This window comes from Amphibalanus amphitrite, unplaced genomic scaffold, assembly GCF_019059575.1.
Source record: "Amphibalanus amphitrite isolate SeventyFive unplaced genomic scaffold, NRLGWU_Aamphi_draft 000169F_arrow, whole genome shotgun sequence".
Taxonomy (NCBI): Eukaryota; Metazoa; Arthropoda; class Thecostraca; order Balanomorpha; family Balanidae; genus Amphibalanus; species Amphibalanus amphitrite.
In genome coordinates, this window is record NW_024881664.1 from 344,066 (window position 1) to 362,370 (window position 18,305).

General features: G+C 54.8%; 1 protein-coding gene across 2 annotated transcripts; it reads right to left on the reverse strand.

Annotated features, from left to right (window-relative positions):
* Positions 1-547: 547 nt before the first annotated feature.
* LOC122383666 (carbohydrate-responsive element-binding protein-like) lies at positions 548-18,059 on the reverse strand. Of its 2 annotated transcripts, none has more exons than XM_043370332.1 (4): positions 17,816-18,059; positions 4,371-6,332; positions 2,671-2,760; positions 548-1,693 (listed from the first exon to the last, which is right to left on the reverse strand). In XM_043370332.1, the coding sequence occupies exons 2-4, from the start codon at positions 6,330-6,332 to the stop codon at positions 1,328-1,330; spliced, it is 2,418 nt and encodes an 805-aa protein (XP_043226267.1). In that variant the 5' UTR covers positions 17,816-18,059; the 3' UTR covers positions 548-1,327. The 2 variants fall into 2 exon arrangements, with proteins under 2 accessions (XP_043226267.1, XP_043226268.1); XM_043370333.1 differs by lacking the exon at positions 17,816-18,059 and adding an exon at positions 7,436-7,682.
* Between the last annotated feature and the right edge of the window lie 246 nt (positions 18,060-18,305).

The window sequence follows — 18,305 nt, forward strand, 5'->3', positions numbered from 1 at the left end:
CGGTCCGACCGTATTGACGGCGCCGGAGGCTGCAGCCCCGGCAATGATTGAGCGGGCTCCGCGCGACCGCCGACACCTGTGCCGGGGCGGAGGGCGGCGCGGAGCCAGGAGCAGCCCGCTGACGCCACTGTGACGTCATAGGGATGAGCGTCAGGTGTCAACGCTGCCGGGCTCAGCGGCGCGTCGGCCCGTCCTATCGGCCACCACCGTGCCTCACAGCCAGCGCAGTGCCGGTGTCTCCCGCCTTCTCTTCTGCCTTCGCCCGGCACTGGCCGCCAAAGGATCCCGCTCGAGCCGAGAGCTGATACATCACATGGCTAGCGGCGTGGAAGAAAATGGACCAAACCATGCCCAGTGAAGGCAGTCAAAATAGGATGAGAAAAGACCACGAGAACACTGCAGTTTTCACCGAAACACTGCAAGAGAGCAGGGATTGCAGGCATTCTAGTAGTGTATATCCCGTGTTCCAGCACTAGCCCCTAACCGGGTTTGTCATACCGCCAAGCTACTCCGAGCACCGCGGGCCTGCCCTCGCACACTCGAGTGACATTATTCGTAAAATATATTCTCTAGACAAGAGGGCCGTCCCATGTCTGGGTTGCAGGCCTCTGGGCCAGGGCAGTGCTACCCTGCGGCCACTCCGGCCCGCGGGCTGCCCTGCTCGAGCCGACATATTGCACAATACAATGGCGCATGCAAAAGGAGAAAGCCAGAGATAAAGAGGGATAGCGAAAAAAGATCTAGGCGCGCGGGCGGCAGTGGGCAGGCCGACCTGTCGGGTGGTGAGTGTCTGCCCGCCCGGTCCGGCGGAGAGTCCCTCGGTGCTGTGCGCGGTCGGTCGGCCTGCCCGCCACTCCGTGAAGGACACACCCGGCGGGATCCGCGGCGGCTGCCAGTCACCGTCACCCGGCCGAGCGGCGGCCGGAGCCGTCCGAGCCGCCCGGGCGGGACCAGCCCGCTCCCGGGCAGACGCTGAGAGCCGAGAGGAGTGCACCAACAGCGCCAGCCGGCGGCCGGCGCCGGCCCGCCGACCCACACTCAACACTAACGCGATGGCACGATAACAAATATCCGGCTGGTTGTACTTGAATACTGTCTTCGCGGCGGCGTCGGCGCCAGTCCCTCCGACAGCCGCTGTGCAGCGCTCTCACCACCGCCCGACGACGCAGCTCCCCGTCTAAAAACACACGGGCGCCGCGCATTTCAGCTCACTCAGCACTCACACCGACACGACACTGCAGTCCACGCCACCGGCACGGTCTCACTCGGTCCTCCCCGGCTCCGGGGGCGGCGCGTCCCTCCTCCGAGTCCCAGCGAGAGCCTGCGGTCAGAGGACGTCCCCGGGCGGCGACTGAGCGTCCTCGGCCGTCGGCCGGCGCAGCCGCGTCACCGCGTTCACGGCCTCCATGGGCAGTCGGGACGGTTCGCTCAGGATGCTGGTGGTCTTGGAGAGGTCGCAGAGCGCGGTGGTGGCGCGCCGGCGGAACTGCACCAGGCCGCAGCTCTGCTCCTGCCAAGCCAGAACCGTGCGGCACAGCTCGTCCACGTTGGACGTGCTTACCGAGGTGCTGTAGCTCTCCAGCAGCGGCGGCAGCAGCTTCGAGAAGACGAAGAAGCGCCAGTTCTGCAGCGTCCGCTCGCGGATGTAGTTGTCGAACATCTCCTGCGTTTTGCTCTGTTTGGCACGCGTCACCTGTCGAAGGCAGTGCGGTCAGTGTCAGAATACAGGAATGCGTCATCTTATAAGAACATGGGTAGATATCCAACCAGACATCACTGCTCAAAGATGAAAATAACATTCAGTATTAAGTTCGCTAAAAAAACTATCCATTTAGCGGTGATTCATTTTCAGAAATCTGGGGAAAATCAAACACGTAATTTGATACGAAAATACACAGATTTTTCGATAGCATGGTCAGGGTATCAGCCAGGGCTATCGGTCCGCCCAAAACTGAGGCCAAGTCAGCTGATACCACCAAATCGATTCACACTTATACCAAATAGGTCAGTGTTCAGACAACCTGAGATGCTGGTTTGACTTCCTTAGATCACGGAAACTTCTGGTAACCTCGTCTCGAACAATTGGTCGCTTTACAGGACCATAAAGCCTTGACACAGTTATTGTTTACAAATGAACCTGAGCGCACTCTATCGTTGAGCACGCCGGAAGCACGTGCGCAGGGTGGGGGGCCGACCCGAGCCTATTCCGACCGTACAGAGGTCGGTGGGAGCCCACAGCTGCGGCGGACTGCAGCGCTCCCACGGACAACTGGGCTGGGGCGGCCGGCCGACCAGCCGCAGCACCGGCCTCGCTACAACACGGCAGAGCGGTCCCATCGAACCCACCGCCGCGGTCCCACCACCCACCACAGCCGACCGGTCACAGAGGCCCGCACTCCGGCCCAGTCCAGGCCCTTTGGCGGCTGCTCGCAATGCTCGGCACTGCTCGGCACCACGTGGTCAGTTGCCGGCCGGGATAACCTCTGGACAGTCACGTCACCACAGCGGCCGAACGGTCGGCGATTCCAAGTCAGCGTGCCCCGTGGCCGGGCCGCAGCGACAAACATTTACATACCCCGCGATAGTGGCGAGCACAGCACACGGACGGAGAGGGTAGGACCGAGCAGGTGGCAACGGACGGGCAGCTGGATCACCAGCAGTCTGACTCACCGGCGCTCCCGTGGCCGGCAGCATCGCCTGGCAGTTGTTGATCTGCTGGTTGAGCCGCTCAATCTCCTGCTTTAGCTCGTCCGCCTCCGTCTGTTGACAGCAGAGAGAAAGTTAGAGACGAGGAGGCAGTCACAGGTCACAGACGTACTGCCATAGGCAACAGCAAACAAACATAAATAGGTGGGCAACAGGCATCAGAGACACATCATTCAGCCTCTCAAAATCAGTGACCAGCGCCATCAACTATATTCAGCCGGAGTCGCTGTACAAGTGTACAATGCATATTGCATACGTCTCCCGGAGCATTAGCCCTGCCATCAGCCGTGAAGAGATTCTATCTCGATACAGCAAAGTCTCGATACAGCAAGTGGAGCCCCAGTGGAGCTCGAAGTCTATTCAGCCCACTACACGACATGCGTTACACAGAACCATGCATATGCTCAGTGAACCACAATCAGTGCACCGATGTGGAAGCACAATGTCAATGTGGTCACCGGCACCTTGGTACCCGAGTTCAGACTACAGAGAGCGGTGCTGGTCAGTGGACGACAGCCCGCCTGAAAATAGGACGATCTACAGCCTTTTAAGATCTAATAGATCTTTTAGCCTTTTAAGATCACGAAACTATGACATGTTGCCATCAAATACGATGAATAAAATAATTTTTATTTAAGGTACGGTCGAGAATGAAACCCATGACATAATCTGCGTAAAACACCTATTAAAACTTGCAATCACAATACTTTCCGCGATTCCAACATCTGTAGTTTTTGTCAGATTTATTGGATATCCCTAGCACATACGCCTTGATCTTTGAACATCTACTTCTGAAAAGAATGCGTGAAAAATACCGTAGCTCTGTAAGAGTGGGCTCCCAGCCGGCAGTACGATTCTCAGCAGTCAGCTGATGTTTTCGATGACGATCCGCCCCCACAGCTGGCCCGAGGGAGCGTCCCATACATCAAACAGCGTCTCCCCGGGGTAGACGGCGGAGCTCCGCCCCAGTCTCCTGATGGCAACCACCAGGGGCCGGGTTACGCAATGAGTGGTGTGGGACGAATATACCAACTGTGGACCTATCTGTCAGGGAATGCGCGCAGCTGACAGATGGGAAAACCAGCCCAGACCATAAATGTGTTTAACACGAATACATGTTTTCCGAGAATATCCTCCGATCGAACACCACACAGATGGCCTGCGTCTGTGTTTCGGCCGCCGTTTGAGCGCGCGGCGCAGCAGCGGCGGCGGCAGCGGTTTGGCCTTGAACACGATGCATTGTAATGGTGACGCACGGGGGGCTCGCCAGTATCGGATGACCGCTAAGCCGTCTGTCCGCACGCCCACCGGCCCGCGATAGCCGGTGTACACCTGAGCCGCCCGCGCGTCAGCCGTGACCAGCTCAGACGGACTCCGCTGGCCCAGTCAGCACAGCACAGCTGGTCACAGGCCGGGCAGTCTGTGCCCCTCCCCTATCCCCTTCCGGCGGTGGCCGTGCCACGCCCACCAATCCGTCCTCGGCTCAAGTCTGATAGTACGCCAACGGTGACACAGTCTGCCAAACCCTCCATCTCCTCTCTCAACAAACACAGTGCCGGGCTGCAGCCGGCTGCGTCCCAGCCCTCCGCCCCGCCCCGCGGCCTGACCAACCTGCACCCGGCCGGTATCCCAACACTCCGCCCCGCCCCCGCAGCATGACTAACCTGTAGTCGAGAGCGCTCCGTCTTCAGCTCACTGATGTACTCGGCTCCCTGGTGCAGCATCGCGGCCTTGCTGACCTTGGCACTGCTATTGTTCCGCAGTGACGGTACCAGGCTGTAGAGCACGTCAAATCCACTCTTGATGTTGCCGCGTCGCTTCTGTTCCGCGTTGATGTGGCAGGCACGTCTGTGCTCCTTGTAGACGCCGCGGCCGGTGCCTGGCTCTGGCGGGGACGGCACAGGAGCCGGCGGAGACGGTAGCGAGAACGAGCCCACGGATCCGGCCGGCGACTGGAGCCGCGGCGAGGGCGCCGACATGGCCACCGATCCCGGAGCCGACATCGACATGGAGACTGGCGACGACATGGACAGCGAGCGAGCCAGGGAGGCGGGCGCCGCCATGGCCCCTGACCGAGTCATTGAGACGGGCGCCGTCAGAGACACGGATCGGGCCACCGACACGGGCGGCGCCATGGCCATGGTGACTGAGGGTGAGGCCGAGGCGGCGATGGAGGCCAGCGCGCCCTGGTTAATCTGGCCGGTACGGCTCGGTGTTAGGAGCTGGGTGAGCATGGTGACCGGCTGGCCGCCGCCGCCTGACGACTCCGCGCCGAGACTAAGCAGGCCACGCGCGCGAGCAACGCTTGATGAGTCGCTGATGGAGCGTTCCATGGCGCCGGCAGCGCGCGCCCGCTGAATCTCCGTCAGTGAGTTGCGGCGCGGCTGCTGGTGACGCGGCTGGCGCACCGGCGCCGCCAGCGTGGTCACGGGCTTGTCGACCGGGCGGGCGGCCAGAGGACGGGAGGATAGCGAGCGAGTACGAGCCGGCGCCGGTGGCGGCGGCTGGGGCGGCGGCGGCGGAGGCGTGAACACCGCGTCCGCTGCCAGAGGCGCCGAGTTCACCATCACTGAAGACGCATAGCAGCTGAGTGTGGCCGGCGGCGACTCCAGCTGCAGCGGCGGCTTCGTGGGCGGCGCCGGCGGCGGCGGCGGCGGCTGCTCCAGCAGGATGGGTTCCACCAGCATGGGCTGCACGGTCGGCTCGGGCGGCGGCGGTGTGTGCACGGCCGGCAGCGGCGGCTCAGTGGGCTCCTCGTCCACGGTCGGCAGTCGGCTGGAGAGCCACTCCTGCAGCGGCTCCAGCGTGTCCATGATGTCCAGGTCGCTGAGACTCGGCTGCAGCTGCACCAGACTCGGCTGGATGAAGTCGGCCACGCCGACGCGGATCTCGCGCGGGTTAGGGAAGGTGTACGGCTGCTGCATCAGCATGTCCATCAGGCCGTCGGAGAAGTCGGTCAGGTCCATGCCGTCGGGGCCTGTGTCTAGCGAGCCGGCCGGCGAGAACGACCAGTCGGCCGGCGGCATCATGCTGCGGCCCTGCGCCAGCGCCTGCTGCCGCTCCACGCGGTTCTTGTTGAAGATGCGCCACTTTTTGTACTCTGCAGTCACCGCCTCCGTCTTGCGCTTCCAGTACTTGCCCTCGAGCACAACGGCCACTGGCTTGTGCTGCTCGCCCTCCGCTGACGAGGCGAAGTGACAGACGCCGCGGTTCTGCTTCTTCACAAACTGAATGTGCCAGCAGCGCCAGATGACATTATTGAGCCGGATCTTGTCCTTCATGTTGAGCTTCATGCCGCGGAACGAGTTCCAGCGCGGGTTGGAGATCTGCTCGCTGTAGGCGATCGTCAGCGTGTTGAAGAGCTTGGTGAGCGAGCTGTCGATGTGCACCGAGTTGGGCGAGTCCTGCTTCACCACCTCGCCCGAGACGCTCTCGTCGCCCGAGTTGGCGTCATCGAGGATGGGCGCGTTCAGGCGCTCCTCGAGCTCCTCCTCCTCGCGCAGGAAGTTGGACACCATGAAGTGTCCCGAGTGGATGGACTCCTTGGCGGAGCCGCGCGCCGGCACCGGCGGCCGCACGGGCCGCGGCGCCAGCACCTCTCCGAACAGACCCATCGACTGCAGCATCTGCCGGGACACGGAAACACACGGCGTCAGTCAGGGCAGAACACACACAAAAGCACACGACAGTCAACGCAGGGGCACAAGGCGCCAGGGCAGTACACACACGAGCACACGGCAGTCTACAAACGGACACAAGGCACCACAATCATACATACACAACAACACACATTGTCCGATTCCACAGGCTACGCACGAGCACAAGGCAGTCTCTCAGTCTACACACAGCCATACGGCGTCACAGCTACACATAATGATACACTATTGACACATCGTTAGTCTCCGCAGGCTACACAACAACACATAGCAACACACTCACAAATGGACACACAGCATCATTCAACAAACGAACACACATCGTCTGGCCGACACACTCACAGACGCACGCGGCACCGCCGGCTCAGCAGGCCCCTCTGGCGGGTGTCGCCGGCAACTGTGACGTCAGGGGGGCCGTACCGCTCGCGACAGGCCGGCAGGGGCGGCGCGCGGCCCGCGACCTTGGTAGTGGTTCGTGATGAAATGCGCGGCCGGTTGGCGTCATTCATGAGCATTGCGCAGCGGCTGGCCGGTGCTGCCGCCCGGGGCAGCCTACGCAGCGACGGGCCACTGCACTGGCCGGCGGTGGTATCTGATGTCGACATGCAACCATGTTTGGAAACCGGTGCCTTGGTCGGAGTCGTACTGTATAGCGGAACATGAGTTATTGAGACCCGCGGCGGATGGAGCCATTACAGCGCAGTGAGAGAGGATGGGGCTCCGGGCGAGTGGTTACAGCTCTACGTGAGAGCAATGTTAAAACAGGTGGTCGGGGAGACTGGAACACGGGGGATGACTCTGAGTTGAAGCAGGGGGCGGGGTGCCACGGCACCGAAACGAAGAAGTGGGCGGGGCAAGGAATGTCAAAGGGGCGGAGCAGAGGCCGAGCAGCGTGTGGGACAGGGGACAGGCCGAGACACCTTAGGAATGAAAGCGGGGTCAGAGGATTGGACGAAACATGACACAGGGAGTTGAATAGGGGAGAGGCCGAGGGACAGGTGATTGCTCCGACATACTCGTAGAGCCAGGAACAGGGGTTGACTCGGTCGGCTATCCCCCTCAGCGGGCCTCACCAGTGAACAGAGAGCAGCAGCAGCGTCGTCGTCGTCGGAGGGGCCAGCCACAGATAACCAAACGGGCCAACGTCAACAGGCGGCGGCGCGTCGGTGCTCAGCCGCCAACGGCGCCACACAACACACTGCGCCTCACCCCGCGGATTAACTCCAACCCTCACAGCCCGGCGGTCCCGCGCCGTCCGCACGTGCTCTCACTGGGCACCCGGCCGGCGCCAACGGTCCTACCCCAGCGCTGCGCGAGCGGCGACTGGCGGCGCGGTGCAGCAGCACCCGGAGCACGGGAGCGCCGGCGGCGGCCCGCGCCGAGTCGATCCCCGTCCAAAGTCCACAGCGCGGCCAACAAACCGGGAGGACCGCGGCAGGCGGTACGGTAGAGGACAGGTGCACGGTGTAGTGCTCACCGATGCACTAAGCGGGGACGGTGATCAGGCGGGTCACGTCGGGTCACTGGCGCCTCTCCAGACCATCAAAGGTCGGAGTGCACGCGGAGACGGTCACCCCAGCAGGGGCCCACAGGCCCCCATGATCCCGGAGCCGGCCGGGTGACCATCCACATTCCAGGACAAAGGGCTCGTCCTATGACAGCCAGCGGTCGGTGCCGCCGCTGCCGCCGCACCGGCCAAGATCCACAGATGGAGGCGCCGCTGCCGACCAAGGCCAGGCCGGCGGCTGACGCACGCAGCGCTGCACCCGCGGCCCTGCGGCGGCGGCAGCGGCGGTCCTGCGCACCACGCACCCCCGGGTGCCACACTGCCGAATTGTATACAAGGTGCCAGAGTTCGTCTGATGCAATCCTACCGATTACCACGCATAATTTCGCATCGTATTTCACCAATATGTAAGTTAGGATAAGAGACAGGGCATGTAGGATGTTAACCATCACAGAAAAGCAGAACCGATAAGCATGCATGTAAATATATAGCGGATCAGCAGTCTCATAACTATGTAGCCACAGTTCTTCTTTATTCAGGGCATTGGTAAGACTGGGCTCAGTGCTCGAAATAAACCCACATCCCAGCTCGTCGGCCCAGGATCCCCAGTCGGTCAGGGCTTTTGGCACATGGCACAGGTCTGCCACTGACAGCGTTGTTGTCAGCGCCGAGGCCGAGCTCGGTCGGCCGGGAGCGGCCCACACACGGGCCCTTATCGGGGCCGGCCGCGCCCCACCGATAAACGCCGCCCGAGTGAGCTGGGAGCTGCGAACTGGGGGCAGCCCGGCACAGGGCGAACTGAGTTCAGCCGGGCCCAGAGCGAACTGGGAGCTGCGAACTGAACCCAGCCGGGCCAGAGCGAACTGGGAGCAGCCAGAGCCAGGAGTGAACTGAGTTCAGCCGGGCCCAGAGCAGGCTGGGAGCTGTGAACTGAGTCCAGAAAACCCAAAAGAGACTGGGAGCACGGAAGCGACCCAGGTCGACCCCGTAATGACCTGGGAGCTGGAGATGGCCCAGTTCGGCCTCAGAGCAAACTAACAGCGGAGAGGTAAGCCTGATAGGCACCTCCTTCCCGCCCTTCCGCCGGCGGCGCAGAGCATACCGCCGCCCCGCCCTCACCAACAGGCTGTACTCGCACTACCGCCGCCGCTGCCGCGCGCAGTCCCGCCGACCGTTCGGCAGTCGCTGTGCGGCTCCGCCGACCGTTCGTCAGTCGCTGTGCGGCGCGGCGACCTTGGCAGCCGACACGCAGCGTGCGCCAGCGGCAGTGCGGAGCCACGCAGCGCGCCAAGGACAGCAAAGGCGGAGCGGCCCGCCCACCGTCCTTACCGCCAGGCCGCGGCTCCCACCACAGACCAACAGCCGACTACAAACCGGCGCAGTTTATAAACAATTCACCGCAGCACACGCCACCAACGCACTGTTCAGTGTCCAGAATCGGGTGCCCCGCCTCAGACGCAGCCAAAAATACACCACAGCACTGACCACATCGGATCTCGGACTGGTCTGTGCAAGCAACGATGAAAATCTAAAAGAAGACGTAGGGATGAAGGCAAACGTCACAGTCAGTCACCATGAGAAAAGCTATAATTGGCAAAAGCTTTCATGCATCACTCATGTAGATATCAGCCAGAAATAACTCCATGAAAAGCAGCCACACGGTCTGACTGCCTAGCTACACACGTGCCTCTAAACATGGGCATAACATACGTATTACGTAACACTCCCACCCTGAACACATGTGTAGGAAGTAGAGTGTTTGATATGACTGGGCTGCTATCGCTACGCTCCTTGTGTTCTACTCCAAGAGCGTGACACAATGACCCAATGGCCTGACGAGGCCAGGCGACAGTTTCGACACGCAATTCGGGTGTTATCTAACCCACGGCTGGTCTTGTTTCGGAATCTAATAATATTAATTACGCTCTCTATGAGTGCATGTCCCGTCAGATAAAGCTCAGCAGAAGAAATGTGCTGGGAGCGGTGCACTGGGGATATGATCAACTCAAATAACTGCGCTGATCAAATAACAGCGATACACATCAAAATGAGCCAAGTTCACGCCTCTCGTTCGACCATTCCAGGAAACTGTATGTGTGCCCTGAGAAATAATGTACTGCTGAAGCCAGAACACCTTCACATTTCCTTGTGCCGCACAATCCGCTTAGAGTGCGAGCCATAAAACGCGCTGGTCGAGAGCAGTGGCCAAAGCTACAAGTCACCGTCACACCATCATGATATCAAATAATTGTCAGATAAGATTTGTGCGCCAAGTGCACAAAGCGATGTTCTTGTGAAGAGGACACAATGTTCACAAGGAGGGCCTTACCCTTGATGCTATGATTGCTATGAATCCGGAGGCTGGCGTGGTGGGTGAGAATACGACGATGAAAGAGGTCAGTGACGAACCAAAAGCTACAAACTTCAGATTTTACAGCACTCCACCAATCCATGCCCACAAGACCCCAGCTGACAAGATTTTCGTCCACGATCGTACTGAATACAAGAGAGAACCATGATGAAACAATAATATGCGGCAGTTCTGTGGCCTGTTCACCAGTATCGCTCGAGGTTATTTTGATCATAGTCCCGAATCTGCCAGTGAGCATCGGATGGGTGATGTGGAGCGGATACGAACCCACTGGACCGTAGCACGTAACCCACCGGGGACCGGTCCCGGCGCTCTCAGCCGAGCACGCCACGGCCCGACAGCCGAGCAGTGACGTCACCGGGGCCCATGACGTCACCACTGGACAGCAGGAATGTGGCGCGTAGTACGTTGGCCAACACCAGCGTGTTGCTCAGTGCACATGGGACGTGTCGCCGTCCGGCCGGCCGCGCCTGGCCGGCCCCAGCAGCTGCTCCGGAGCTGGCGTCCCAGCAGCTGGCGGGGCGGGGGAGCGGGTAGGTATACTTGTCACCGATGTGGCCCAAAATATCTCGAGAGCACTGTACGTCACCGATTGATCATGCCATCACATAAGGACGAACGGCTCGAGTCGCACTACGGCCGTGCTTCCGAGGCCGTTCCGGAGAATCACGATCGTCCAGGACTCGCGGAGACAGCTCTCGGCTCGAGGGGGGGGGGGGGGGAGTGCGGAATGGGGTCATATCCTCCTCTTCTAGACCCGATGACAGTGACAGACGCCCATGACAAAGCATTCAGCCGATTTTAGCTGCTCCAGGTGGCTGGATCCGCCAGTGTCGGATCATACGGAGTGAAGTCGCTCACAGAATTTTAACGGCTTCGCAATGACGTAAAACTCAGACGATTCCCGTCCGATGAAGCCAGACGGCGGGTCTGTGAGGGAGTCATGCTCAATGCTCATGTTCCCGCGGGTGTTATTGGCGAGTAGCGACTCGATACTTGCTATGGGACTCTGCGCCGACCGACCGAACGCACTGGCCGCATTGATTGGGCTGACACAGGCAGCTACCGACGGAGGATATCCCCTAATACGCAGTAGGTAGATGGGAAGCAGAAAGGCAAGTGATGAGGGATTCGTATCAATAGGACCGAGTCCCCATATGGCATCCATATTGCTCGGACGACAAAGGGCATTCTCTAGATATGGAGCAAATCGTTCGCTAGACTCCACAGGCAATAGGAGCTGAACAGCGAACACATTTCCAGAGACATATGGATTGGCTCACGTCGCAGTAGACAGCGTGTCACACTGAAGAAAGGCCCGACGCCACTGGCTGGCTGTGACGATGCATTAATGAAAACAGCAAATATAGACTCTCTACCATCACCCCACCCCCATGGGAGGTAGCGTCCTAAGAGGCTGTTGTTATTGTTTCCCAAGTTACTGCCGGAGAAATGCATATGGCAGGACCGTCAACGTCGCCGTTAAGCGCCGCCACCACAGAAGACGTCACATTGGTCATATTGGTCAGGACGTCAGTGGTAGATTGGTCAGCCGCTCTGATGGGCTGACCAATCTACTACTAGTTACTAATTAGCAACACCGCAGTGCGCACCGGTCACATGAAGACCGGCCAGCACGTGGTGGTCCCCGCCCATCTACGCCAGAAAACCAGTGTGAACGACAACATGCGATATTCATGTGTACTCAATGCTCTGAGCACCTGTGGCGTTGGTGCCCTTAAAAAAATAAAATAACGAAACAGATGTGTACGGAAAAGCACAGCGTACCGACCAATATCAACAGCTTGTTTCCCACGGAGGGCCGCTATATGCTGTCTGTTCCGTTTTTCGACAGTCCTATTCAAAAGGCGATATTCGGCTCCATGTCATGAGCTGTGAAGACTAATGAGCCTCAGGCCAAACTAAGCATCACTTCCATGAAGGTGACCTGAGGAGACAACCTCAAACTTGCCTAGCCATGAACATAATAATCAAAGAACTCTGCCGCATTGGCTGCCTGGTGTTGCGGGCTCTCATCGAGAAAGAAGCCGACGTCGTGGCCGTCATCAACCCATTCATCAACCTCGACTACATGATGCACAAGCGGAGGCTCTACCCGCGGCAGCTTCAATGGGGAAGACTAACGCCAAAATGGGCAGTCTGACTATTGGTCACTGATGGCAAGACCATCCTCTTCAAAGAGACGAAGCCGAACCGAAAAACATTCCGTGGTCGAACGCGGGGGCCGAGTACATCGTCCAGTCCAAATGAGTATTCACGACCATAGAGAAGGCGAACGCCCACTTCGAGGGCGGCGACAAGAAGGTGGACTGGTCATCCCGGTGCCCTCGGCCGATGAACCCTTGTTTGTCTGCGGCGTCAACCTGGATTTGTCCGACACGAGCCCCGAAAAAGGTCTCGAGCGCCTCCTGCACGACCCAATGCCTGTCGCTGCTGGCCGATGTGGTCCACAGCAGCTTCAAGATCGTGTAATCGTTCAACATCAGGTAGTCGTAAAGCAGGAGTTTTGACGCGGCATAGCACCAAATTCTTTTTTTTTTTTTTGCAACCAAGGAGAGGCGTTATATACCCAGAGCTGCTTTCTAATGAAACCAAATCGAACCTTACCAAACCTGACTTAACCTTGCCTACAACCTGCAACCTAAAACCTAGAACCTACTACCTAAAACCTGAAACCTCAACCTAACCTACAGCGCCTCTCCTGTCCCGACTGGAAAAATGCTTACTACCTACGTTGGAGTCTTCAACAGTTGCGCTGCGGCGAAATTTCGGCGCAACGGTCTGAGCGCCAATACTTTTTGCGGTGCTATGCCGCATCTTGCGCTTAAAAACACACAATGTGGCAAAACTGTTCATACTTCACAGCACCTCATATTTGCACCAGCAGCAATGGAGCGGATGCAGTGGTATAAAGACAGCAGAAAACAATTAAGGCACTTATACACACTTTAATTACAAGACAATACACACTTTAATTACAAGACAAGCGAGAACGTAGACATCATACAGCAAATAAAAAATATGGTTTGTGGGTAGCTGCCATGCGTGATATGCATTAAAACTTCACATCATCTTGTGTGCGGAGAACTCTTGTGCAGCTGTCTGCAGTCTAGTCTGTCAAAGCTTTGCGTTCCGTCCCGTGCCCATAGACCTGCCTACCTTACTCCAGTATGGGGACTCTTCCCATCCCCCGCGATAATCGTGTGATGACACGCGACACCATCGGCGGACACTAGGTGCGGCGGTCGCTGTATGTCACGATGGGCGCGCGTCGTCTGGAGGTGTCGCTCCCAGAGCGCTCGATCCATCCGGGCTCGGCGACGACGGAGAGCAGGGTGCAGTCCACTGTAGTGCGGTGCACCAACGTGTCGTTTGACTGGCCCCCATCCATGCGCTGGCTGGCCATGACGCTGTTCAGCGACTTAACGATGGTCTCGGGGCCACCCTTAGCCAGTGCTACGTCCAGAGTTATGCACATGGGCCTTCGCAGACGAGAGTAGAGGCCTTCCTCTGTATAAACACATCAGATCGGCTCCTGCTCTTGCAGCCCTGTTTCCACCACATTTACGTTCTCGTCAGTCACCATCTGCCCTAACGGTGAAGGTGTACCGGGATTTGAACCCCAACGAGAGGCCGTCCTCACGCGAGACGCTCAAAGGCTGTCCAGCTGGCCAGGTCTGCAGGTTCTGGCTGCCCTCTGGCACAAAGCACTGGCACCTTATGGTCTCTGCCTCCGGGGAGGACCCGTACATCACCCGCTCAAGGTGCCAAGGTGCGATTCCAAGGTGTTCAAGGGCTCCTTGGAATCGCCGATATGTCGGGACAGCTGGACCGTACTGCTCGGACACACGTGCGACGGGCCGCCGACGTCATCGTGCAGTACAGCGAACTGCAGGGGCATCACAGGGAGCGCCTCGAAGATGACCCGATTCAGCTCCACGTCAAATGTGCCAAGTCACAAAAAATTGTGTTCGTGAACCTGCCGAACCATGCTGAAGTTCTCTATGACAACATTTATTTTTCCAGTCGGGCCTCTCCTTGGTTGCAAAAAAGAAGTGTGTCACCTGCTTCACTACTACCGTGCATCATTTGATAGGTACCTACTGCTTTTTCGCAGATGGTGCTGGCCATCCCCTGACCCCTGGTACCCTGCTGGTACCTGACCATAAATCATAAGAAAACACAACAATGAAATTGTTACATGTGACAGCCTCACTAGACAGTTAGTCACCAATCATACCAATTATCAATAAGCGTCAAACGAACACCAATGCACACTTCATTTGCGGTAGGTACGCCCAAATTATTGGGCTATAACCATGGGAAAAATAGGACACTGGATTATTCAAATCAATACAATTCTAAAACAAAATTGTGACATGTCACACGAACACATTCTCAGCTGTGCAGTTACAAACAAACTTCAGCTCAAACACGGAATTGGTAAATGGTAAGTGTTGTGTTAAACATGATGGTCTATATCAGTTGGTGACATACCAGGGAAATAAGCTAAAATTAGAGCGCTCTATTTATTGCTCCTGCCCCATGTTGAAGAGATACCCCTAAAAGCGTGATCTTTTATCGGCCCTTACGCAGCAAGGCAGTAATTCTCAGACCGGTGGATGGTATCAATAGAAAGAGAATGCATCAAAGATTAACATGAATTAATAAAAATAACATTAAAATGTTAATTAAGCGTGGAAATTAGTCCCAAACATAAGCTAATTATTGCTCCTACCTCGGCGACGGCGCTCCCCGCAGTCAGCGGAGAAGCTAAAATAAAAGCCACCATCCTCCTCCGTAAGTCAATTTTAGAGCGGCCGAGTGGGCCGATGCGGGGCCACCAAACTGAGGTGAGACGCGGCTAGCAATTGCAAACCGCCATAGAAATCAATACGTACAATATGGGATGATTACTCTGAAGCTGGAGTGAAGGCATGAGTAGATTGCAAGAAACGAAATGCATAGATTGGTTGAATTATGTACAATAGGCACAGCTCAGATGAAGCCATTTCTATGATGTTGACATATGACATAACCCTTCCTCTCCTCACCTATGACCTAAGTGCATTGGCAGTTACCGGCATAGTTTTTGAGCACGAGTGTAATTCGCCATCGGGCCGCAATGCATGTTGCTAGGCTGCTGCAATTACAACGAACATACGAATACTGCCTTCATTTGTAGACGTTTGTTTTTTTAGGCGGTCTTTGACGTGCAAGGGGGCATACCTGTCGACAACATGAGTTTCTCCGAATTTCAAAAACTCCCAGAATTTCAATTCCTTATGCACTGTTGTAGGTACAGCTATGTTCACAAGTTTTCGTTTCCTCCTGTTCTAGAAAGGATGATATTTGTCGATTTCGTGCGTCGCTGATAGGAGGGTGCGTTTAATAATTAGGCCCAACGCTTTCTGCATCCGCGAGTACCTTCAAAAGGGAACAACAGTTTCCATTTATTACACTATGGGACATGTGACAAAATGACAACTGGAACACGCATGAAACGGAGCTCATATCCCTAAAAATGTCTACAATCACTTCTTTTCTGACACTATTAGCAAATACCATCTCAAGTTGGGTGGTTGACAGACAGTCAATGGAGATCTGGGGAGACTGAGTGATGCCAATTCACCACTTAACTGATAATGAGGGCCGAGGGAAGAGAAACATGCAACATGCACAACTGACAACTTGACAAGTGACAAAACACTACCACTATTGCGCAGTGCACAACAAATTACAGCAGCTAGCCCAAAAAATGCTTTTGGTGGCTAATTGCAAAACGAGTCACTAATAAATGTCTTAGTTGCAGCTGAACACTGCACAATAATCACACTGTTCACACATTGAGTGAGATGCCACAGGTGGTTTGAATCACACTTTGATTCAACTGCAAATCTGAAGTGTTGTCATGAGGTTCATGCCTCCATGATCACAGCACTTTGGTTGTGGTTGGCATAACACTTGTAGTCTGCAGAGTTCCACATGAACTGCAGACACCTCATCTGGTGGTCTTCATGTTGCTCAACTTCTTCAGGAGGCAAATGTCGACCACCCAGCGGAAGCATGGTCCTGCAGAAAAGAAAGGTAATGCATAAGGTACAAACATTATCTGCTGAAACAGCCCCTTCAATTGGCTGTTATTAAACTTTTAACATAACATAACAACATGTATTCCATGTATATTACATTTGTTGAAGTAAAATACTGCTGGCTATTTCAAAACCAGAAAATGTAATTATATTGTGGCATAATTCACATGCTCAGCTATCAGTATCAAATAATAATTAATTTAATATTTGGCATATTCTATATAACACATTCATGGAATATTCTACTTCACGTCACAAGGACTCACAATCTTTCTGTTGGGTGTTTGATTGACGCATTAACTAAGTTTGTCTTAGGTTTTCTTATTGCAAAAAAAATCATATTGCATTATTGTATCAAAATACTGCCAGCAATAACAAAACAAGAACATGAAATGTCAATGAGCAATCCGCCTTTCCTAAAAAGGGATTACTTTGAAAGGAATTTTAGTTTCTTTTCAGGAAAAGGAGAAATGATTATCAGGTAATTATCAGAAAACCACTCAACCAGCAAGTGGCTGGGTGGTTTCACAGCAAACATCAAGCCAAAACATATACTTACATTTATCTAACAATTGAGCCATTTGACTACTACAAGGATATGTGAGCAAAATAAGAATCCAATTATCCTATGTTGACTTCCTTGCAAAGTTTATGCCTTATTTTATGAAAACGTGTCACTAGAATATGATACTTATCATCGAATATTATTTAATTTACGATTTATTTCGATCGGAATGCACATGGAGTCCCGCGCCATTTTCGTCGACGATGAATATGATCGTGTTTCATGAAGAGATAAGGGGTTTCAATGGTCTTTCAAAGCAATAATTTGATGCAAAAATTTGTAGGAAATAATATAAAGCTGGTTCAAATGGCCATCAACCATTTAAAACACCGAAAATACTCACAACTCCGTCCCGACGACCACGCAGCGCCGCGCACGCCACACTACTGGCACAATGCCAAAACTGCTGTCACAGCGGAAATGTTTTTTTTCTCGATTGCAATTGTGGAATTATTTATTAAACAGAAGATGATCTTTCCGAAAAACCGACTGATTTCATACACAGATGCATGGAAAATAAAAAAATCCCGGTAAGTTTATTTGTATTGTTTTGTCGATTTTGACATGCTCCTAGTTTGCAGCCATATTTCGATATGTTCTACAGGGAGTTCAGAATTATTTCAGGACCAATCTTTTCCTCATTCATTTTCCCGTCGATCATGAAATTTTTAGAGCGGAACAATTAGTTTCCAGGCGGTCCGAGCGGTTTTCGTGAGAAGGGTGCAAAAATCGGCGTCATTTTTAGAGCCTCGACACCAGCTCAACACAGGACCCTATGGGAGACGGTGAAGTAGCGGGAGCAATAAATAGAGCGCTCTTATTTTAGCTTATTTCCCTGGTGTGTCACCGACTGATATCAATATCAAAATAGAAAGTAAAACTCGAAAAAGAACTCACTTTTTGCACTGCTGCTCAGCTCCAGCTTGTAATGAATAAGAGGTTCAGACAGTGTCGAAATCCATCATAAGCCTGAAAATCTGTGCCCCATTTACTTCTCAAGATTTTTTCATTGTAATGCACCACCGAAATCAACCACCTTCTCCACCTGCGCCTGATAAAAAACAACTAATAACAGCACGCACATGAACTACTTTTTCGCAAAGTTCCATTCAATTCAGTATCACCGGTAGACCCATCACCTTATAACCGAGCTACCTAAAACCCGCTACAAAGCTCCTGTGTTGAGTCATATCAGCGTGGGATTGGAAAGTCTATTTTCATGATAACCTCTACCTCTACTGAAAGAGGTGTTACTGAAACGGCCTGCAACAAATGTGAGAAAAAAAGCAAAGGAAGCTTTGATTTCTTGTCAAGTTTCTTATAAAATACTTTATTTTTTATTTTTGTACGTTTTTGAAGTATTTGCCGACGAATGATTTCCCCAAAA

Coding starts and splice junctions, on each gene's coding strand:
- LOC122383666 (XM_043370332.1), bottom strand. CDS start 6,332: ATGCTGCAGTCGATGGGTCTGTTCGGAGAGGTGCTGGCGCCGCGGCCC. Junction 2,761..4,370: donor CGGAGCGCTCTCGACTACAG/GTTAGTCATGCT, acceptor TGCTGTCAACAG/ACGGAGGCGGACGAGCTAAA. Junction 1,694..2,670: donor TGCCGGCCACGGGAGCGCCG/GTGAGTCAGACT, acceptor TGCCTTCGACAG/GTGACGCGTGCCAAACAGAG.